The 24039-nt window shown below is 44.7% G+C and overlaps 1 protein-coding gene across 1 annotated transcript in view; it reads left to right on the top strand.

The window, feature by feature from the left end:
• The first annotated feature begins 1392 nt into the window (after nucleotides 1-1392).
• The window catches only part of KSR2 (kinase suppressor of ras 2), a 517247-nt gene continuing 494600 nt past the window's right edge, over nucleotides 1393-24039 (top strand). Inside the window, exon 1 of the mRNA XM_054444768.2 lies at nucleotides 1393-2640. Coding sequence (XP_054300743.1) covers nucleotides 2461-2640 — 180 coding nt within the window. The 5' untranslated portion in view covers nucleotides 1393-2460. The remainder of the gene's footprint in view (nucleotides 2641-24039) is intronic.

Raw genomic sequence — 24039 nt, 5'->3', positions numbered from 1 at the left:
TGGGCTTAATACCTAGGTGATGGGTTGATAGGTGCAGCAAACCACCATGGCACACGTTTACCTATGTAACAAACCTGCACATCCTGCACATTTACCCCAGAACTTAAAAATAAAGTTTGTCATTCAATGTGGCCACCACTGGCTCCTGTTCTCTCTGCTTTTCAAGTGGCTTCATTTAAGAGTGACATATTATACTATGTGTTCTGAGTATCACGCCTTACTCAGTCCTCAGCACAGGGCTCTGTTCACCTAGAGAAAGAGGTGCCTTTTGCTAATCATTCTAAATACATCTGTTGGGCAATGTGTGTTGGGAATACTATTAGATAAGGTGGTTAGGGAGATGAGGCCTCTATGAGATGATATTTGAGTTAACAGTGACAAGAAGAAACCCACCAGGAGAGGATTAGGGTGAAGCATGTTTTGAGCACTGTGGACATAGAGTACAAAGCTTTAATCAAGAGTCAGCAAACTTTTCTGTAAAGTGCCAGACAGTAAATCTTTCAGGCGTTGTGAACCACCGGTCTCAGCTGCAGCTACTCAACTCTGCTTTACAAGGCAGGAGTAACCACAGACAATAAACAGATGGGTGGTGGTACTCCAATAAAACTTTACTTGTGGACACTGAGATGTGAATTTCACATAATTTTCACGTGTCACAAAATATTATTTTCATTTTTTGCCAACCATTTTATTTACATTTTTAATTTTTGAATTTTTAGTAGCGACAGGGTCTTGCCATGTTGTTGCCCAGGCTGGTCCCAAACTCCTGGCCTCAAGCGATCCTCCTGACTCTGCCTCCCAAAGTCCTGGGGATCACAGGCTTGAGCCACCTCGCCAGGCTTCCAAAAATTTCAAAAGCTAAAAACCATCTTAACTGTGGAGCCATCGTTTGCTGATAACGGTATGCTGGGGTCAGGCCACACAGACCCTTGTAGGACACGGGAATACTCAGAATAAGGCAAAGGCCCTTTTCCCCGCCAAATGGAAAGCCATCAGGGCGGGCCAGGGTACCAAGTCTAGGAGGCAGCTTCCTGAAATTCACGGAAGATCATCAGGTTCGCTTTATTTTTTCCCCAGTAACAAGAAAGGTCAAACGAACAAAAAAGGCACACACATACCCGAAGGACAAACGAACAAAAAAGGCACACAAACACACACACCAAGCCAAAGACAGGCACGACGTGCCCAGGTCCACGCCGACGCCTCTCCGGCGCGCACCCAGGGTTTTAAAGTTGGGCGCACACCTGCTCCCAGCCGGAGCGCACCTGCTGAGCAGCACTCCGGCCCGGTCTCGCGAGAGCGGTGCAGGAGTAGTGGCCCCCACCCCCTCCCCGCCACCAAATCCTTCTCCCCGCCCCCTCGCCCAGCCTCCAGGCTCGGGCACACTCCCGGCCTCCCCCGCCGCCCCCGGGAGCAGGCTGGGCCCAATGCGCGCGCTGTCTCCGCGCCCCCGCCCGCCGATCGCTCGCTTGCTCGCTCGCACGCACTCCCGGTAGTAATTTCACTTTGCCACGCGAGCTCCGCAGCCCCTAGAAATCCCGCCCCCCGGCCAGGTGCGCGAGCCTGCGCGCTCCTCCTCCGCCTCCTCCGGCGGGTCCCTGGCGCGCCGGGGCCGGGGCCCGGCTGGGGCGGCTGCGCGCACGGCGCCTCTCCACCAACCCGCTCCCCTGCAGGTCCCTCGTTTGGTCTCCATCCCTCTCCGGCGCTCCCTCGCTCCCCCCCGCCCTTTGATTGACAGGCAAGATGTCGGTGTGGAGCGAGGCAGGAGCGATTGCAGCAACCGTCACCCCCGGAGCCCGGCGGCGGCAGCAGCAGCAGCAGCAGCAGCAGCGCGGGGAGGAGACAGCAGCCAGCCGCAGTAGCCGCCGCAGCCGCGGGAGCAATGCAGACAGCACCTTGAGAACGCGCTAAAGCACTCCAAACCGTGGACCATGCCGTGTCCCTGCAACTGGGAGGGGGGAAAACCAGATTTTTTTTGACACAAAAGCAAGCCAGCCAAAAATATATAATTTTGTCCTTCAAGGAGCCGGTGTGTAAAGAGTGAGCGCTATTTTCCTTCTCCTCCTCTCCCTCCTCCTCCTCTCCCTCCTCCTCTCTCTCCTCCTTCTCCTCTTCTTTTTCCTCCTCCTCCTCCTCCCTAAGTGTACAGACAGCATCACATCACCTGGTTTGCTTCTGAGAAACAGCATCTCTCCTTTCCAGGGACCAGAGACTCAGAGAGAGAGGAGACATTCTAATGGAGTCCGCTTGATATCCCAAAATAAAATAATAAATTTTGGCTCTTGTCCCCTCCTCCCACTCCCACCCCCTCAACCCTGTGTGAGATGTTGGATTTCTTCTTCATGAGACATTGTTGAGAAGTCGCAGTGGTTGGAGAGGCGGAGGGTAGACTACCTCTACTCCCCCCCCCTTTTTTCTCTCTGGGAGGAGGAGGAGGGGAAGGGGGTTGCAGAGCAAGCGATGGATGAGGAAAACATGACGAAAAGCGAGGAGCAGCAGCCTCTGAGTTTGCAAAAAGCCTTACAGCAGTGCGAACTGGTCCAAAACATGATAGACTTGAGCATCTCCAACCTGGAAGGGCTTAGGACCAAATGTGCTACCTCCAACGACCTCACACAAAAAGAAATCCGGACCCTGGAGGTAGGTGTTGCCTACGGAAAAAAAAAAAAAAAAAAAAAGCAATCCTTCTTTCCCCCTCCTTTCTCCCCACGGTCCCCTTTCCCTCTGATTCTGTTTATTGGGGGCTGGGGGTGGTGGTGTGGGCAAGCAAGGTGGGCACGGTTTGCTTTTCTGTGATTTCTCTCCTTGCAAAGCCTGCATTGGATATCCTTTTACTGTGCTGCTGTCGTCTGCGCTTGGCTGGCAGTAGTAGTAGTAATTGTTATTCTTTATTTATTATTATTGTTGCGGCTGTTACCGTTGTCATTCGCTTCCTCGCTGAGGAGGGAGTTCTCTCTTTTTTCCGCTTGTGGATTTGTTTATATGCCACGGGGGCTTGTGTGCCGGGTGATACATTAAGGAGCTGCAGAGAACCCACGTGACCTTGCGCATTCTGCAGGTGGTCAAAAGGTGGTTTTTGCTCGCAGAATGGGGCCGCCTGTCAGTGTAGACCTCTTCTTCTCTTGGCTTTCTTCCCCGCCCTCCTTGTGCTCCTTAGATTTTTTGTTTTAAATCAGTGATATACATGTCAGGAGGCAAGATGCGTGAAAAAAAAATTCCTGTGGAACTACCCATTTCCAATCCAATCGTTTTGATGCAGTGAGCTGTTGCAGGCCTAAAACGTATAAAAGGAAAAAAAAATATGCCTCAATCAGCACACATAGGTGGTGTGGGAGAATACTCCTGAATCTCAGTGGGACTGCGAGGAAAGAGGAAAGGGGTCGGGGAGGAGGAGTTATCTTTGGCTTCTTGTAACATTCTCTCCGGCAGAACTTGAGGGGGAGTTTGAAACAGTTTTTTGGGGGAGTGGGATGGGATGAGGGATGGATGCAAAGTTACTCAGACAGAAGATGGCAGAAATTATTTTTTTCTGAAGGCCATTTGGTCAAAGGAGGAAGGTTTAAAGAGCCTTAGGAAATGCCAAATGCCTGGTGTCCACGAGATCATTGGACATCTGCATTGTTCAAAATGTTTGAAGGGTTCAACTCACTTCCTTCTCTCAAACCAACCCAGCTATACGCATGGGTTGATTAAATTTGGGAACTTCCATTAGCTGGCATCCGCCTAGGGTGGGGGCAGTGGGGCTGGGAGAACAGGGGTTCCCTCTGTGGTGGAGTGAGCATGAGCAGTACTGAGACGTTCATCTTGGTCCTGGCACATGAGTTCCCAAGGCCTGAACTCGTCAGTCCCTAGTGAATCTTGTAGCCCTCCTGCCCCTGTTGTAGCCTGGATGGGTGCTTTTCTCGGATTGACTTTGGGTCTTTCTTTTTCTTCCGTGATTTTAAATTTGGCTGGATGTCAACATGCAGGAGGTCATCCCTTTGAAAGAAAAGAGAGAGAGGGAGGGAGAGAGAGAGAGAAAGAGAGAGAGCATGTGTGTGTGTGTGTGTGTGTGTGTGTGTGTGTGTGTGTGTGTGTGTGTGTGTGTGTGTGTGTGAGAGAGAGAGAGAGAGAACATGCTGTTTGCTACCCTAGGATGCATGTCTGTGTGCACCTGTCATCTGGAAATGTGATCCTTAGAGACGAAATAAGATCAATGTCAAGGTGTATCGGGAGAGTGGGAATTGTGTTGGGAGGCACAGGTATTGCCTTTCCTGGAGCTTGGGAGAGTAGGTGAGGCCGGAGCTCTGCTGCTGGAAGAAAAAGTGTGGGATGTTCTGATCCAACCTTCTGTCTCTGCTTGAACAGTGCCCAAGAGCAGACTCTTCAGACCTGCATGCAGTCAATAAATAACCCCAAAAAAGCCACCTGAGCTCTCTTCTGTTCCTCTGAGTCAGGAGTCCCAAATGCTAGTTTGTGTATTCCTGTGTAAGTTCCTTCGAAGTTTTTTTTTTTTTTTTTTGTTTCAAACATGCTCCATCCTCTGATAGCTTCCTGGATGGGGATGTGCCGCAGTGGGCATTGCCTTCTTTCTGCCTAGTGGTTTTCCTTTTAAACTGGGGGGATGGAGCACTGGTAGGATGGCTATGGGGGAGTTGCAGTTGTAGGAAATGCATCTGTTTTCAGTTCCCTCGTCCCAGTATGCTACAGAGCATGCCAACTACTTTCATCCATCTTGCCCAGGGAATGGTCTTGAGCAATTATTCCAATTTCTATTTCCCAGATTTGTAGGGTTAGGGAGGGCCCCTGCAGAGGGGCTGGTAACTTAGGGTCCAGCCAAGTCCAGCCAACCCTAACATTTGGGTCCACGGAATTTTCTAATTTTGTATATCAAAACTATATGAGGGTGCTTGTTAAAATGCAGATTCTTAGCCTCTGACCCTAGAGATTCCAATTTAGCTGGGATTAGCAAGAGGGTCAAGGAATCTGCATTTAATAAATAGTCCAGGTATTTCTGATACATGTTTTCAGATGCTAATCCATGAGGAGAAAGATGTGATATTTCAGCTCTTTAATGGTGAAAACTCACTGCTTGCTAACACTAATGCAAGTAATAAATCGAATAGATGATCCCTGAAAACGGTGATAATGAACAGCACTTAGTAGCATGTATACACTTCTGTAGAAACAAAAATATGCAAGGTGGACTTGGCCTTCAGGAAGCATACTTCATGATATAATAATGTGTATGTGAAATAATGATAAAGTCTAAGTGGTAAATAATATGGGGGACAATGTGTGGGCCCATTAGGCATGTGTTCAGCTGCATGAAATGGAAAACCCAATCAGAGCAGTAAGGCAAATAATGGTTTCTCTTCATGTAACAAGAATTCTGGAGACATATAGCTGCTTCAGTTGGCTCAGTAGGTCAGTAATACCAGGGCTGATGTCTTTGGGAATTCTCATGGCTTTTCTCTTGTGGTTGCAAGATGGTTCCTGCAGCTTCAGCGATTACATCTGAGTTCAAGGTAGGAAAGAGGAGGACCTGGTGAGTGTGAAGGAATAAAGGGTTCCCCAGGACATCTCTTCCTCCTCACCTTGCAGATGATTGGATTATATCTTCTTGTCCAGAACTGAGTCCTAGCTGCAAGGGAGCCCGGGAAGTGGGGAAGTGGGAACACCACCAGGATCGGCTTAGATGGATCATGATCCATTGCCTGAAATGACATGTTGCCACTCCATGCAAAATCAGGGCTCTGCTAGTGTGGAAGGAGACACAGGTAGATATTAAGTAAGTGGACAGCCAGCGATGGCAGCCATGGCACATTATCAGAAGATATTTTGGTGGAAAAGAAAGTTCATGAACTTTGAGTCAGACTGATATAGTTGTAAATTCTAGCTTTTCTTTTTACTTTATCTTGGGCTAGTGATTTAAGTTTTCTGATTTATAGTTTTAAGTTTTTGGCAAAACAGCAATAATTAAATAATATTCCCTACTTCAGAGGATGGTTATAAGGATTGAAAGAGATAACGTTTTCAAGGGTCTAGCACTATCTGGAACAGAGTGGCTGCAGGTGCTAAATGAATGACAGCTGTGATGATGATAATGATTGGCATTACATGGTGTTGACCAGATGGCATGGAAGGGAGCAGTTCAGATCGGACAGAGAGAAGGAGGAGCTTGAGTAGCATTTCCAAAGTATGTTCTGTAGAACCCTAAATCTGTGGGATGTTAGCGTTTTTCATTCTTTCAACAAATGCTGACGTCCAGGCACTGTACTAAATGCTGGTAGTCAATAAGTGTTCTGTGGACAAAACAAATTCTATGGTTAATAAGTTTGGGAAGGGTTGAGTTAAGCAAAGGGAAACAGGCATCTTTACTGCAGGACTTCTCAGAGCCTTTAATATGCTACCTATGTGTATTAGGCCTCCAAGAGAGGATAGAACGGAGTCTCGCTCTGGCACCCAGGCTGGAGTGCAGTGGCTCAATCTCAGCTCACTACAGCCTCCGCCTCCTGGGTTCCAGTGATTCTCCTGCCTCAGCCTCCCAAATAGCTGGGATTACAGACGCCTGCCACCACACCTGGGTAATTTTTGTATTTTTAGTAGAGACAGGCTTTTGCCATGATGGCCAGTCTGGTCTCGAACTCCTGACCTCAGGTGATCTGCCCACCTCGGCCTCCCAAAGTGCAGGCGTGAGCCACTGCACCCGGCCCAAGGATTTCTCCTGGGATTTTTGTTCCATAGAATACACCTGGGAAAACATTTGGCAAAGCAGGGAAACCTTCTTGGTTGGGGAGATGGGGATTTGGAGTGAAGGATGAGGAGGGTTTAGATTGCAGCAAAAGGGGAGAGCATGCTGGACAAGAACAACAAACCAGATGAAGGTATTTGAATGCCTTCATGGGGGCAGCCTAGAGACCATTTTGCCCAGAATGGAGGGTACCTCGTAGCCTGTCATAGGAAATGAATTTAGGCCACTAACTTCTGGGATCCAACTAAAGATTAGAGAGTCAGACCAACAACGTTTCATTCCTTTGTGGAAGGAGATAGAAGTCTTCAAAGGTTTTGGAATGAATACAATAGAAAAGTATAAGCTTTTTTTGTTTTGTTTTTTTGAGGCAGGGTCTCACTCTGTAACTCAGGCTAGAGTGCAGTGGCACAATCATGGCTTACTGCAGCCTTGACCTCCAGGGCTCAAGAGATCCTCCTGCCTCAGCCTCTTGAGTAGCTGGGACTACAGGTATGCGCCACTACGCTTGGCTAATTTTTTGTATTTTTTAAATAGAGACAAGGTATTGCTATGTTGCCCCAGCTGATCTTGAACTCCTGGGCTCAAGCGATTCGCCTGCCTTGGATGGCAGCTTACGGCAGGGGCTGGCAAACTTTTTCTGGAAAGGGACAGATAGTAAAGAGTTTAGGCTTTGTGGACCCTGCAATTTTCATCAAAGCTACTCGACTCTGTGCTGTAGCATGCAGTAGCCATGGGCAATACATACATGAATGGGTGGGGCAGTTTTCTTTTTATTTTGAGACAGGGTCTCACTCTGTTGCTCAGGCTGGAGTGCAGTGGCGTGATCTCGGCTCATTGCAACCTCCGCTTCCCAGGTTCAAGCGATTCTCCGTCTCGGCCTCCTGAGTAGCTGGGATTACAGGCCTGCGCCATCACGCCTGGCTAATTTTTGTATTTTTAGTAGAGACAGGGTTTCAGACCAGCCTATTGGCCAGGCTGGTCTCAAACTCCCGACCTCCAGTGATCCGCCCACCTCAGCCTCCCAAAGTGCTGGGATTATAGGCATGAGCCATCAAGCAGGGCCTGGTGGGGCAGTTTTCTAATAAAACTTTATTTACGGACCCTGAAACTTGAAATTGATATACTTTTTGCATGTCATGAATATTTTTCTTTTGATTTTTTTTTGATGTTTATAGTTGTACAAACTGTAGTTTCTGGGCCTTACAAAAACAGGTGATGGTGGCCAGGCACAGTGGCTCACGCCTGTAATCCCAGCACTTTGGGAGGCCGAGGCGGGTGGATCACCTGAGGTCGGGAGTTCGAGACCAGCCTGACCAACATGGAGAAACCCTGTCTCTACTAAAAATACAAAAATTAGTGGGGCATGGCAGCGGGTACCTGTAATCCCAACTACTCGGGAGGCTAAGGCAGGAGAATCACTTGAACCTGGGAGGTGGAGGTTGCAGTGAACCAAGATGGCGCCATTGCACTCCAGCCTGGTGACAGAGGGAGACTCCATCTCAAAAAAAAAACAAAAAAAACAAAAAAACACCAAAGAACAAAACAAAACAAAACCCAGGTGATGGGTCATATTGGGCCCATGGGCTGTGGCTTGCTAATCCCTAGATGCTAGGATAGATGAGAGGGGAGAAACTCTGAAAGACAGAGACCATCCTAAGGTGAGCAAGTGACACTAGAATGGGAGAGTACTAGCCAAGTAGAGGTAGTTTTGAGCTGGATTCTGTTTTAGTTAAATTGCAAGGGGAAAAAAATATTAGGAGTTGGGGTTCAACAAGTATGGAATCTTCCTTGTATAGCAAGGGTATCGTAGCTTTTTTTTTTTTTAGAGACAGGGTCTTGCTCTGTCACCCAGGTTGGAGTACAGTGGTGCGATCATAGCTCACTGCAGCCTTGAACTTCTGAGCTCAAGCGATCCTCCTGTCTCAGCCTCCTGGGTAGCTGAGACTACAGGCACATGTCACTGCACCCAGCTAATTTAAAAATTTTTTATAGAGACAGTGTCTTGCTTTGTTGCCCAGGCTGGTCTTAAACTCCTAGCTTCAAGCCACCCTCTTGCCTTGGCCTCCCAAAGTGCTGGGATTACTGGTGTAATCACCATGCCTGGCCTCCCATCATTTCTTTGCTCTTCATATATTCCATCTCAATTTTCTATTGCTGTGTCATGAACTATCTTTAAACTTAATTTCGTTTGGAAAACTTTGGGCTTAAGACAACAATTTGTTATTTTCGTGATTCTGTGGGTTGGGCTTGGCTGGAGGGTTCTGCTGGTCTTGCCTGAGCTCCACTCGTGTGGCCACATTCAGCTGGTGGAAAGGGAGGAGGATAGGAAAGCTGAGACTTTCTCTCCCTGCGTCCTGTTGGTGCGATAGCTTGGGTTTCTTACAGGTCTCCAGTGTTCCTAGAGAGCAAGAGGGAAAGTGGCAAGGAGTCTTGGTATTTGGAAATCACAGAATGTTACTTCCATTGGAGTTGTGAGATAATATAAGTCCCACAGCCAGCCTGGGTATAGAGGATGGGGAAATAGACTCCCATCTTGGTCAGAGAAGCTGCAAAGTTAGTGTATTAATTAGGACAGACTGTAAGAAATAGACCCCTAAATGTCTTTTTCTTGTACGCTAAACAGTCCGAGGAGGGTGTTCTTGGTTGGCAGGTGGCGGGCCATTCTCTCATGCTCCAGACCCCTTCCCCTCTGCAGCATTATCACTGGTGCATCTAGAAGGGGGAGAAAGTGCAGAGAAGACAAAGCCTTATTTCCCAAAGTTGCCCTCATCAGTGCATTCCCTTATGCTTGCGTTCCCTTAGCTAGCATTTAGTCACAACACTGCAAAGAAGATGGACAATGAAGTTTAGCTGTGGGCTCAGGAAGAAGAGAGCATAGGCTGGATGTGGTAGGTCACACCTCTAATCCTGGCACTTTGGGATGCCAAGGTGGGAGGATTGCTTGAACCCAGGAGTTCCAGACCAGCCTGGACAATGTGGTGAAGCACCATATCTACCAAAATATAAAAATTAGTCAGGTGTGGTGGCACATGCCTATGGTCCCAGCTACTCGGAAGGCTGAGGTGGGAGGATGGTTGGAGCCTGGAAGGCGGAGGTTGCAGTGAGCCGAGATTGTACCACTGTGCTCCAGCCTCAGTGACAGAGCCAGAACCTGTCTCAAGAAAAAAGAAAAAAAAGAAAATATGCTGAATAGCTAGTAGTCTGCCACAGCTAATGATAAGCTGTCATATCAGTTATGTATTGCTATAGAACAACCTACCTCAAAACTTAGTAGCTTAAAACAATCATCATTTGCTCAGGTGCCTGAAGTTAGGTATGGACTCTGCTGGCCAGTTCTGCAGATCTTGTCTGACTCACTTGTGGTTGTGTTTATCTGATGGTTCGACTGTGGCTGGAGGGTCCAAGATGGCCCTGCTTACATGGCTGGTGGTTGGCTGCAGTGTCTCACTTCTCTGCTCCATGGCTTTTTGGCAGGATAGCCCGGGTTTCTTACATGGTGGCAGCAACGGTGTTCCTAGAGGACAGGCCCCAGTGCACAAGCCCTTCCTAAGCCTCTGGTTCTGCAACCTTTGCTAATGTCCTCTTCGCCAGAGCATGTTACATAGATAAGCCCAGAGTCAGTGTGGCTATGGATTCCAGGAGGTGTGGTTTATTGGGGGGCTAATGAACAATCTAATGTCACAATATACCACAGCCATGAAAATCAACCAAAACAAAAAGAGCATAGGGGAGCAAGGGAAAGATATGGGATGATCAGCAAAGGCTCTTTCATGGAGGTTTTACTAACTTGAGGAAGCCAAGCCATGAAATATTTGGGGGAAGAGTGTGCCAGGCAGAGGGAACAGCAGATGCAAACTTCTTGGATTGGATGGGAACATGCTTGGCATGTTATTGGAACCCCAAGGAGTCCACTGTGGTTGGAGTGCAGGGAGTGGGCAGGGAAAGGATGAGGAGGGACACAGTGGGAGACAGAAGCTGGTCATAGGGGGCTTTGCTAAGACGCTAAGGTACTTGAAGTTTTTTTTTTTTTTTTTTTTTTTTTTCTTTTGAGACAGGGTCTCACTCTGTCACCCAGGCTTCAGTGCAGTGGCATTGTCATGGCTCACTGAAGCCTCGACCTCCCAGGCTCAGTCCTTCCTCCCACTTCAGCCTCCCGAGTAGCTGGGACTGCAGATGTGCATCACCATGCCTGGCTACATTTTAAAATTTTTTGTAGAGATGGGGTATCCCTATGTTGCTCAGGCTGGTCTCCAACTCCTGGGCTCAAGTGATACTCATGCCTTGGCCTCCCAAAGTGCTGGGATTACAGGTGTGAGCCATCATGCCCAGCCTTGGATTTTGTTCTAACTGTGATAGAAGCCCTTTGAACCAGGGGTTATATTTTTAAATGATCTTCTGATTGCTGCAGGGTAAACAGACTGTAGGAGGTAGGAATGAGAGCAGGGAGACAAGTTGGTAGTTATTGTGGAAGTCCAAGCCCTCAATGACTGTGCTTTTGACTGGTATGATTGTTGTTGGGTGGATGGCGCAGGTGGCTGGATTCAGAAGGTCAAGTATGTGGAAGGTGCTGATGAATCTGATGTGGAGGTGAAGGAGAATCAAGAATCGAAGATTATTCCTAGGTGTTTGGCTTAAGTGCTAGGAGAATGGGGGTCCCCTTGTTTGAAACGTGAAGACTGGAGGTGAAATAGATTGGGTTTGACAGTCAAGTCCTGTTTGACACGCTACATTTGTCAAGTAGACAGCTGGAAGTGGATGTGTGAGCTTGGAGCTCTGAGAAAGGCCGGAGATACGAAGTTCTCTTAATAGACCATGAACCAATTTTTCAAATTATTAAAGTATTATTATTGTTTAATTAATACATAATAGATGTACATATTTTCAGGGTACGTGTGATATTTAGATACATTCATATAATGTACAATAATCAAATCCGGGTAACTGGGCTATCCATCACCTTAAATGTTTATCTTTTCTTTATACTGAGAACATTTGGATTATTCTCTTCTAGCTATTTTGAAATATACAATAGATTATTGTTTACTATACTCACTCTACTGGTTTATTCAACACTAGGTCTTATTTTTTCTATATATCTGTAAAAAGTATTATTTGTAATGGCTGCATAGTATGACATGGATGCCCCATCATTTCTCACTTTATTTTGAGGCAGAGTCTCACTCTGTCACCCAGGCTGGAGTGCAGTGGCGTGATCTCCACTCATTGCAACCTCTGTCTCCCGGGTTCAAGCAATTCTTGTGCCTCAGCCTCCCGAGTAACTGGGATTACAGGTGCATTCTGCCACACCCAGCTAATTTTTGTATTTTTAGTAGAGATGGAGTTTCACCATGTTGGCCAGGCTGGTCTCGAACTCCTCATCTCAAGTGATCTGCCCACCTAGGCCTCCCAAATTGCTGGGATTACAGGCATGAGCCAACATGCCTGGCCCCCATCATTTCTTTAACCAAAATTCTATTGTCAGGTGCTTATGTTCATACTTTTACATTTTTATAACAATGCCACGGTGGACGTCCTTGTGGCTAATTCTTATTTTCAGCTCCTAGAAATGGAACTGCTGGATCAAAGGATATGCAAAAGTTTAGGACTTTCCATAGGGTTTGCCAAGTTGCCCTTCACCAGCAGTGTTGGAAAGGGTTCATTTCCCTATACCCTCAGCACACGTGTATATTTTATTTTATTTTTTGAGTGTGAGTATTTTGATGTCTAAGAGCTCAGGGTTAAGGAGGCTGTTGTCTAAGGTCAGAATGTGATCTTTACTGTTTTTAACTGGGTAGGGCCTGGGTACCTGGGGTAATGGGGAATACTTGGTCTTCTGCACAAAGTGGTCAACCTAAGCTGGGTGCAGTGGCTCATGCCTGTAATCCCAGGACTTTGGGAGGCCAAGGCAGGCAGATCACTTGAGGCCAGGAGTTCAAGACCAGCTTGGCCAACATGGCGAAACCCTGTCTCAACTAAAAATACAAAAAAATTAGCTGGTGTGGTGGTGCATGCCTGTAATCCCAGCTACTGAGGAGGCTGAGGCAGAAGATTCGCTTGAACCCAGGAGGTGCAGGTTGCAGCGAGCCGAGATTGCGTCACTGTACTCCAGCCTGGGCAACAGAGTGAGACTCAGTCTAAAAAAAAAAAAAAAAAAAAGAGTTGTCAGCTTTGAGGACCTGGCCCTTTTCTTTTGCCTTGTGTTCATAAAGGTGTGCATGTGTGTGTGTGTGTGTGTGTGAGACTCATAATTCTAAGTCATGATAAATGTTATGTCTGAAGGGTTCACTCCTTCCTCTGGGTTTTGGGAGTGGATTCTACCAGGGAATTTGTAATCCATCACCTTTCAATGAGTAGAAAACTAGGAAGTCTTTCCACCCCCAGAGAATGGGTCATTTCCTGGGCTTCCACCCATATAGTCCCAACTGTTGGGAAGAGGGATAGGGCCTGGCCTTCCTTCTTGCCCACCGTGTGCTGCTCTGGGTGTGGGGACAGGGGAGGTGTTGAGAGGCTGAGGAGGACAGGAAACACATGGCGGCCAGGAAGGATGGAGAAGCTGAAGGATGGGAAGGGAAAAGGGACAAAAATAGGAGAAGAAAGTAAAAAAGTAGAATGATTTTCTTCAGCAGGGCTTCTGTGATGCTTGGAATGTCTTTGCAATGGGTCGTGACCACAACCGTGGTTGTTGCTCCTTTACAGGCAGGTTTATTGAGGTTTAGAGTCACCAATTTGACCCAAATTGACCGAGTAAGGCAGCTGCAGACACAGGAACAGACAGAGGTTTACTGCTCTCCTGTGGACTCCCCAAAGGTGAAATCTCCTGGAAGAGAAGAAAGAAAGATGAAGAGAAACGGAGGGCGAAGGGGAAGTGTAGACGTTAATGGTAATGATGTGATTAGAGGTGGCAGCCATAGGATTAATGACAATCACGATGATGGAATACTTACTCTGTCGCTAAAATGCTTTCCTTGGTGACTATTATGGATGACAATTATTTGAGAGAAATAGAGGGCTGATAGAAACAAAGTAGAAACATAGAGACAGGGGAGGATGAGATAAAGAGAGGGAGATATTTTAGACCTGAGCTGTCCAGTATGGTAGCCACTTGCCACATGTCGCCGTTGACCAACGGAAATATGGTGAGTCCTAGTTGAAATATGCCGTTAGTGTCAAATACACACCAGATTCCAAACTTTTTTTAAAAATTAAAAAAAAAATTTTTCAGAGAGATGGGGGTCTCACTATGTTGCCCAGGCTGGCCTTGAACTCCTGAGCTCAAGTGATCCTCCTGCCTTGGCCTCCCAAAGTGCTAGGATTATAGGCGTGAGCAACCACCCCCAGTCCAAGCTCTTAGTATGAAGGAAAAAAAATGTAAAATATTGCATTGATAATTTCTATTTTCTATTTTTTATTTTTTAGCGAGACAAAGTCTCGCTCTGTCACCCAGGCTGAAGTGAGGTGGTGCAATCATGGCTCAGTGAACCCTCGACCTCCTGAGCTCAAGCAGTCCTCCTACCTCAGCTTCCCAAGTAACTGGGACTACAGGTACATGCGACCACACCTGGCTAATTTTTAATTTTTTGTAGAGATGAGGGTCTTGCTATGCTGCCCAGGCTGGTCTCCAGCTCCTGGGCTCAAGCAGCCCTCCTGCCTTGGCCTCCCAAAGTTCTGGGATTACAGGCATCAGCCACCATACCTGGCCTTGTTAATTTTTTTTTTTTTTTTTTTTTTTTTGAGACAGAGTCTTGCTCTGTCGCCCAGGCTGGAGTGCAGTGGCGCAATCTCGGCTCACTGCAAGCTCCGCCTCGCAGGTTCATGCCATTCTCCTGCCTCAGCCTCCCGAGTAGCTGGGACTACAGGCGCCCGCCACCACGCCTGGCTAATTTTTTGTATTTTTAGTAGAGATGGGGTTTCACCGTATTAGCCAGGATGGTGTCGATCTCCTGACCTCATGATCCGCCCATCTCGGCCTCCCAAAGTGCTGGGATTACAGGCGTGAGCCACTGTGCCTGGCTGGCCTTGATAATTTTTATATTGACATGTTAAAATGATAACATTTTAGATATATTGGGTTAAATAAAATATATTAAAATTAATTTCACCTGTATGTTCTTTCCTTTTTTTCCCCCCTGAGGCTACTAGAAAATTTTAAATTACAAAGGTGGCTCACTGTATATTGCTATGGAACAGAGCTGTTTTTGAGCACTGAAGCGATTTCTCTGTTTTGCCATAATAGAAATCTTGGTCTTGATGAGGACTGAAAATCTGATCCCCCGAGAGTTACTAGGCAGCCATTGATTAAAGCAGTGCATGCATTCCAAAGATGGATGTGTTCGATTTTCCTGAACCAGAAAAGTGAGATCAAGACTCAGAAATAATAACCTGACTCCCTGCAAATTCAAATGGGTGCTTTAAGCAATATAGACTAGTAGTTAGGAGGGCTTGGGCTCTGAGGTGAGATTGTTTGGGTTCCAGTTTGGCTCAGGACTTAACTAGCTAAGTAACCCTATGCCAAATGATCTCTCCTTTCCAAGCCTCAGTTTCCTTGTTTATAAAATCAGGATTGTGGCTCACACCTGTAATCCCAGCACTTTGGGAGGCCAAAGCAGAAGGCTTGCTTGAACTCAGGTGTTTGAGATCAGCCTGAGCAACATAGGGAGATAGCATCTCTACAAAAAATAAAAAATTAGCCGAGTGTAGTGGTACATGCCTGTGGTCCCAGCTACCTGGGAGGCTGAGGTGGGAGGATCACTTGAACCCAGGGAGATTGAGGCTGCAGTGAACCATGGTTGTGCCACTGCATTCCATCCTGGGCAGCAGAGTGAGACCCTGTCTCAAAAATAAATAAAATAAAATGATCATTTTACATGAGGTTGTTAGGTGATTAAATGGAATCATGCATTCAGGAGCTGAGTAGAGCCGAGTGCCTGTTACATGGCAAATTTTTTTTTTTTTTTTTTTTGAGACAGGGTCTCGCTCTCTTGCCCAGGCTGGAGTGCAGTGGTGCGATCTCAGCTCACTGCAACCTCCGTGTACTGGGTTCAAGCAGTTCTCCTGTATCAGCCTCCCCAGTAGCTAGGATTACAGGCGCATGCCACCATGCTCAGCTAACTTTTTGTATTTTTAGTAGAGATGGGGTTTCACTATGTTAGCCAGGCTGGTCTCAAACTCCTGACCTCTAGCGATCCACCCGCCTTGGCCTCCCAAAGTGCTGGGATTATAGGTGTGAGCCACTGCGCCCGGCCACAAATTCTTAATAATTCTTGACTTTGCAAATTTGATGATCATCCCCACTGCAGACTGGCAGAAGGGAACTGAGGGTACTTGAGCCCTGTGTGGTGCTGAGCTCTGCACTGCCATCTGGGGAGATACCATTCTTGCATGTATCATTCATTTATTCAGTAAATGTTATCTGAGCCCCAAATGTGTGAGAAGAAGCAACCCATAGAAGGCTTCTATAGCATAGTGGCACACCCACTAGGCTGCAGGTGACAGAAGGGAACAGAAGGATTCCTGACACTCCGTCTGGATCTTTGAATTTGCCCACAGACGACGCACCTCCCATCAGTGGCTGGCAGGCCTTAGTCTTTAAACCACATGCTCATCCCAACTCTAAGTTGGATAACAAAGTATGGGGTTGGGCCTTGTAACTTCTAGACTTGTCTTAAGCTTGCATGGTGAAGAGTTAAAAACTCTGATGTCTGAGCACCTGAAAAGCATATCCTGTAAAGGTAGGGGGGACCCTTCACTTCAGAGGTTGTCCAGCCCCATCTTTGCCCAGTGTCCAGATTTAGGGTGAGTGCTACCTCATCAGGTTCACCCTAAATGATTTTTTAAATCAATTTTTTATTATGGAAAATATACATAAAATTTACCATGTTAACTTTTTTTTTGAGACAGGGTCTTGCTCTGTTGCTCAGGCTGGAGTGCAGTGGCGTGATCACAGCTTGCCAGAGCCTTAAACTTCTGGGTTTAGGTGATTGTCCCACCTCAGCCTCCTGAGTAGCTGGGACTACAGGTGCACACCACCATGCCTAGCTAATTTTTAAATTTTTCGTAGAGGCTGGGCCTTGCCATCTTGCCCAGGCCAGTCTCAAACTCCTGGGCTCAAGTGATTTTCCCACCTTGTCCTCAAAGCGGCGTTGGGAATTACAGGCATGAGTCACTGTGCCCTGCCCATTTCAACTATTTTTAAGTGTACAATTCAGTGGCCTTAAGTACACTTATAATGTTGTATAACCATTACCACTATCAACTTCTAAAAGTTTTTTTATTGTTTCAAACAGAAATTCTGTATCCATTAAGCAGTAACTCCCGGGTACTCCTATCCCCTGGCCCAGCACATGGTAACTGTCATCCTACTTTCTCTATGAACTTAATACTCTAGGTACCTCATGTAAGTAGAATCATATGATATTTGTTATTTTGTGTCTCACTTAGCATACAATTTCAAGGTGCATCATGTATCAGCACTTCATTCATTTTTATGGCTAAATAATAGTCCATTGTATGAATAGTCAGCATTTGTGTATTCATCTATCAAGTTGAACATTTTTTGGGTTATATTCACCTTTTGGTTATTGTAAGTAATGCTGCTGTGATCACTGGTATACAAGTATCTGTTTGAGTTCTTGTTTTCAATTCTTTTTGGTGTATACCTAGGGGCAGAATCACTGGGTTATACGGTAATGCTATTTTTAATTTTTTGAGGAACCACCATAATGTTTGCCACAGTGGCTGCAACCCTTTTACATTCCCACCAGCAATTTCTGTACCTCCTTGATGACTTTTGTTATTTTTCATTTTTAAAATTATAGCTATCCTGGTGGGTATGAAGTAGTATCTCATTGTGTGTTTGATTTGCATTTCCCTAATGACTAATGATGTTGAACATCTTTTCATGTGCCTATTGGCCATTCGTATAGCTTCTTTGGAGAAATGTTTGTTCAAGTCCTTTTACAAGGCAGCCTTTAACAGTTTTTTTTTTTTTTTTTTTTTTTTTTTTTGAGATGGAATCTCACTCCATTGCCCACGCTGGAGTACAGTGGTGCAATCTCGGCTAATGGCAACCTCTGCCTCCCAGGTTCAAGCGATTCTCCTGCCTCAGCCTCCTAAGTAGCTGGAATCACAGGTGTGTGCCACCACGCCCAGCTAATTTTTGTATTTTTAGTAGAGACGAGGTTTCACCATGTTGGCCAGGCTGATCTTGAACTCTTGACCTCAGGTGATCCTCCTGCCTCCAGCTCCCAAAGTGCTGGGATTACAGGTGTGAGCCACCACGCAGGGCCAAAAATTGTTGTTGTTTTTGAGACAGAGTCTTGCTATTGCCCAGGCTGGAGTGCGGTGGCACAATCTCACCTCATTGTAGCCTCCGCCTCCTGGGTTCAAGCAATTCTCCTGCCTCACCTTCCCAAGTAGTTGGGATTACAGGCGCATGCCACCACACCTGGCTAATTTTTGTATTTTTAGTAGAGACGCAGTTTTGCTATGTTGGCCAGGCTGGTCTTGAACCCTTGGCCTCAGGTGATCCACCCACCTTGGCCTCCCAAAGTGCTGGGATTACAGGCATGAGCCACCATTCCCGGCCCAAAAGTTTTTTAAATTAAATTTTTTCAGCTTTTCTGAAGCATACTTAACAAAATTGCATGTATTTAAGGTGTACAATACGATGATTTGATATCTATTGTGGAATGATCACACAATCAAATTAGTTAACACATTCATCACCTCACAGTTGCTGTGTATGTGTGTGTGTGTATGTGTATGTGTGTGTGTGTGTGATGAGAACATTTAAGATCTACTCTCAGCAAATTTTAAGTATGCAGTATAGTCTTATGTAACTATAGTCACCACGTTGTATGTTAGATCCCCAGAATTTATTCATCTCATAATGGAAAGGTTGTATCCTTTGACCAACATTTCCCCATTTTCTCCTCCAGCTCCTGGCAGCCACCATTCTACTCTATTCCTATGGGTTTGACTTTTTTAGATTCCACATACAAAATCATACTGTATTTGTCTTTCTCTGTCTGCCTTATTTCACTTAGCGGAATGACAAGGCAGCCTTTTGATCTGGATAACCTATGATGGTTAGAATTGTCCTTTTGTTGAGTTGGATTCGCTTCCTGGGAACCTCCCTCCTTTGATTTTGCTCTCTGGAGAAGAGGGAATGAGGCCAGTCCCTCCTTTAGTTGAGGAAATAGTCTCAAGAAGACTAGATCTGGAACCTACCAGGTAGAGACAAGAGATGGCTACTCTCAAAGATCTCTGATGAGTCTCTGATCCAAACTTTGCAGCCAGCATCCCCCTGCTCTTCCCTGCTCTGTGTGAGTTCCATTCTTAATCCATTTGGGGGGTCTGGAGTTGTTGGAATGGTGAATTTCCCTTTGTCTGTCCCCCTCCCCTACCCAGAGTATCACACCAATCAGAAATAGTCATGTGTTTCTGTGTGTGCCCACCCACGAAGGCACTGGGATGATCCTTGGTCAGGATTGGTGGCTTGGACTTGAGCACTGAAGCCAATAGGTGTAAAAGAAGAACTTGTTAAGTGGGTACTTATGGGTATTGTTTTTATCAGGAGGCAGAGCAAGTTTAGATGCCACCTTTTTAATTTTATCTTTATCTGACTTGGAGAAGCAGTGTTTTGTGATAAACTCAACAGGAACTATGCTTAAAACCTAAGCTGCAAGAATGAGTTTCTTACCACCAGCTCCAAAGAAAGCCGTCTTAGAAGAACCGCTGGTTGCGGCGGGGCGCGGTGGCTCACGCCTGTAATCACAGCACTTTGGGAGGCCGAGGCGGGCGGATCACGAGGTCAGGAGATCGAGACCATCCTGGCTAACACAGTGAAACCCGTCTCTATTAAAAATACAAAAAAATTAGCTGGGCGTGGTGGCGGGCGCCTGTAGTCCCAGCTACTCGGGAGGCTGAGGCAGGAGAATGGCGTGAACCCGGGAGGCGGAGCTTGCAGTGAGCCGAGATTGCGCCACTGCATTCCAGCCTGGGCGACAGAGTGAGACTCCGTCTCAAAAAATAAATAAATAAATAAATAAATAAATAAATAAGAAGAACCGCTGGTTGGCAGGACCTTCCTTAAATACTCTCACGCTTACCTAATAGCTTATACCAGGAGAATAGAAGTGAATGCTAAATAATTTTGTTTTCTCCCAATATATTTTTACTTTTTTTCATTATTATTATTATTATTATTATTATTATTATTATTATTATTATTATTTTTACAGAGTCTTGCTCTGTCACCCAGGCTAGGATGCAGTGGTGCGATCTTGGCTCACTGCAACCTCCACCTCCCGGGCTCAAGTGATCCTCCCACCTCAGCCTTCCGAGTAGCTGGGACTACAGGTGCACACCACCATGCCTGGCTAATTTTTTTTGTTTGTATGTTTTGTGGAGACGAGTTTTGCCATGTTGCCCAGGCTGGTGTCCAACTCCTGGGTTCAAGCGATCCACCTGCCTCGGCCTTCCAAAGTGCTAGGATTACAGGTGTGAGCCACTGTGCTTGGCCTCAACATTTATGTAAGATTTCAAACATATAGCAATTGAAGGTACTTTACAGTGAGCATCTGCCACTTGGTACCATTAACATTTTACTATATTTGCTTTATTACATATTTATTCATCTATCCATCCCTTTCTCTGTCCATGAATCTATCTTATTGTTTGATGTATTAAAAGTAAATTGCAGGCCAGGCGCAGTAGCTCCCGCCTGTAATCCCAGCATTCTGGAAGGCTGAGGCAGGCAGATTGACTGAGTTCAGGAGTTCGAGACCACCCTGGGCAACATGGTAAAACCCCGCCTCTCCTAAAATACAAAAAATTAGCCGGGCATGGTGGTACGCACCTGTAATCCCAGCTACTCATGAAGCTGAGGCAGGAGAATTGCTTGAGCCCAGGAGGCGGAGGTTGCAGTGAGCCGAGATCTCCCCATTGCACTCCAGCCTGGGAGACAGAACGAGACTCTATCTCATAAGAAAAAAAAAGTAAATTGCAGACATCAGTGCATTTCTGTCCATATATGTCTGTATATTTATCATTAATTAGTTCAGTATTTATTCTTTTGATGTAAAATGGACTAACAATGAAACACACAGATTTTAAGCATAAACTTACTGAGTTTTGGCAAACGTATACACCACTGTAACCTAAACCTCCATCAAGATATAGAACATTTACCATCATGTAGCTAATTCTCCCTCCACCTTTAAATCAACCAATTTTTCTGATTCTTTTTCCACCATAGATGAATTTTGCCTGTTCTAAGGAAAAGAGCTGTATATAAATGAAATCATACATCATGTACTTTTTTATTTTTGACTTTTTTTGGATGTACAGTCCTGTGAGCTTTAATTAATGTATACATTTGTGTAACTACTGCCACAATTTAGGATACACAATAGTTCTTTTACCCACAAAATTTCTTTCATGCTTCCCCAATGTATTTCTACTCTTAACCCCTGGCAACCACTGATCTATTCTCCTTTACCACAGCTTTGTCTTTTTGAGAAGTCTCTTGCCCATGAAACAAAATTGTACTATTTATTTTCTTACTGTTGAATGTCAAGAGTTATTTATGTATCCTGGATACAATTCTTCATGAGATATGTGAGTTGCAAATATTTTCTCCCATTCTGAAGGTTTTCTTTTTTTTTTTTTCCTCTTAACAGTACTGTTTGCAGAGCAAAACTTAAAGTATGATAAAGTCCAATTTATCACTTTTAAATTTATTTTCTCATAAAATGTTTATTTTTTTATGATTTACATTCAATCTATGATTCATTTTTTGTATTAGGTTGGTGCAAAAGTAATTGCAGTTTTTGGCATTACTTTTATTTATATATGTTTTTATTTTGATTTATTTATTTTTTGAGACAGAGTCTCACTCTTGTCTCCCAGGCTGGAGTGCAGTGGTGCAATCTCAGCTCACTGCAACCTCCATCTTCCGGGTTCAAGCGATTCTCCTGCCTCAGCCTCCCGAGTAGCTGGGATTACAGGCACCCACCATCATGTCCAGCTAATTTTTATATTTTTAGTAGAGACAGGGTTTCACCATGTTGGCCAGGCTGGTCTTGAACTCCTGACCTCAGGTGATCCACCCTGCTCAGCCTCCCAAAGTGCTGGGATTACAGACGTGAGCCACTGTACCCGGCCTTTGCCATTACTTTTAAAATGGCAAAAACTCCAATTACTTTTGCACCAACCTAATACATTTTGGTATATAGTGTGAGTTTAAATTGAAGCTCATTTTGTGTGTGTGTGTGTGCATTTAAATGTACAATTTTTTTCTACAGCATTCATTGAAAAGGTGATTTCTTTCTCCACTAAATTGCCTTTACACCTTTGTAAGAAATTAATTGTCTGTATTTATATCTACTTCTGGACTCTATCCTGTCCCACTGATCTATGTGTGTATTCCTTTGTCAATATCACATTTTTGTGGTAACTGTAGCTTTATTATAATTCTTTTTTTTTTTTTTTTGAGACGGAGTCTCACTCTGTCACCCTGCCTGGAGTGCAATGGCGCGATCTGGGCTCACTGCAACCTCTGCCTTCTGGGTTCAAGCAATTCTCCTGCCTCAGCCTCCCAAGTAGCTGGGGTTACAGGCACACGCCAACACGCCCAGCTAATTTTTTTGTATTTTTAGTAGAGATGGGGTTTCACTATGTTGGCCAGGATGGTCTCGAACTCCTGACCTCAGGTGATCCACCTGCATCAGCCTCCCAAAGTACTGGGATTACAGGCATAAGCCACTGCACCTGGCCTATTGTAATTCTTAAAATTGACCAGTCAAATCTAGGTAAGGAAAGAACAAAATTGAATAGTGTGAGTTCCACCTTTATTATTCTTTTTCAAAAATTATTTTAGCTATTTAGTTATTTTGTTTTTTTATATAAATTTTAGGATCAGCTTATCTATATTTATAATAAATATCTGATTTTTATTGCAACTGCATTAAATCTGTATCTCAATTCAGGGAGGATTGACATATTAACTATATTAACTAAGTAAAGTCTTCCAAACTATGAACGTGGTATGTCTCTCCATTTATTTAAGTCTTCTTTTCTTTTTTTTATCAGCATTTTGTAATTTTCAGCATATAGATTCTTAATATGTTTTGTTAGACTTATACTCAAGTGTTTGATATTTTTTGGATCTATGTGAATGTATTTACTTTAAAAATTTTGATTTCCGATTATTTTTAGTATTAAAATATAATTGATTTTTGTGTTGACCTTGTGTCCTGTGACCTTGATAAACACACTTATAAGTACTAGGAACTTTTCTTCCCTGGATTCCATGGATTTTTCTACGTAGTTAGTCATGTTGTCTGAGAATAGGGATAATTGATTTTTTAAAAATTGTATTTAGTTTTGTTTTACTAGCCAGGATTTCCATTACAATGTTGGATGGGAATAGTGGCAGTATATATCCTTGCCTTGTTCTCAGTCTTAAGGGGAAAGTGTTCAAATTTTCCACCATTAATAATGATGCTAAGTTTAGTTTTTTTGTTTTGTTTTTTTTTGTTTATTTGGGTAGATGCTCTTTTCTCTATAAGGTTAAGAAGTTTCTTTCTATTCCTGGCTCCTTGAGAGTTTTCAATAATGAATGGATACTGAATTTTGTCAAATGCTTTTTCTGTATCAATTAGTATGGTCATGTGGTTTATCTTCTTTCTTTCTTTCTTTTCTTTCTTTCGTTCTTTCTTTTGACAGAGTGTAGCTCTGTCACCCAGGCTGGTGTACAGTGGTGCGATCTGGGCTTACTGCAACCTCCACCTCCTGGGTTCAAGTGATTCTCTTGCCTCAGCCTCCTGAGTAGCTAGGATTACAGGCATGTACCACTACACTCAGCTAATTTTTAAAATATTTTTAGTAGAGACAGGGTTTCACTATGTTGGTCAGGCAGGTCTTGAACTCCTAGCCTCAAGTAATCCATCTGCCTTGGCCTCCCAGATTGCTGGGATTATAGGTGTGAGCCACTGCACCTGGCCCATTTATCTTCTTTAAACTATTAATATGATTTACCTTCTTTAGACTGTTAAAATGTTTGATGTAAAATTTTTGAACCAGCCTTGCATTCCTGGGATAAACTCCACTTGGTTATGGTATATTATTTGAATATACTGTTAGATTTGATTTGATAGTATTTTGCTAAGAATTTTTTTTTGTCTGTGTTCATGAGGGATATTGATCTGTGGTTTTCCTTTTTTGTACTGCCTTTGTTTAGTTTAAGAATCAGGTTAATACTGGGCCTAAGAAATTTTTTTGTGTGTTTGTGGAAAGTTTTTAAC

Source organism: Pongo pygmaeus, chromosome 10 (assembly GCF_028885625.2).
Source record: "Pongo pygmaeus isolate AG05252 chromosome 10, NHGRI_mPonPyg2-v2.0_pri, whole genome shotgun sequence".
NCBI lineage: Eukaryota > Metazoa > Chordata > Mammalia > Primates > Hominidae > Pongo > Pongo pygmaeus.
Note: the sequence above shows the minus strand (reverse complement) of the source record. Positions and strands in the feature narration are given on the sequence as shown.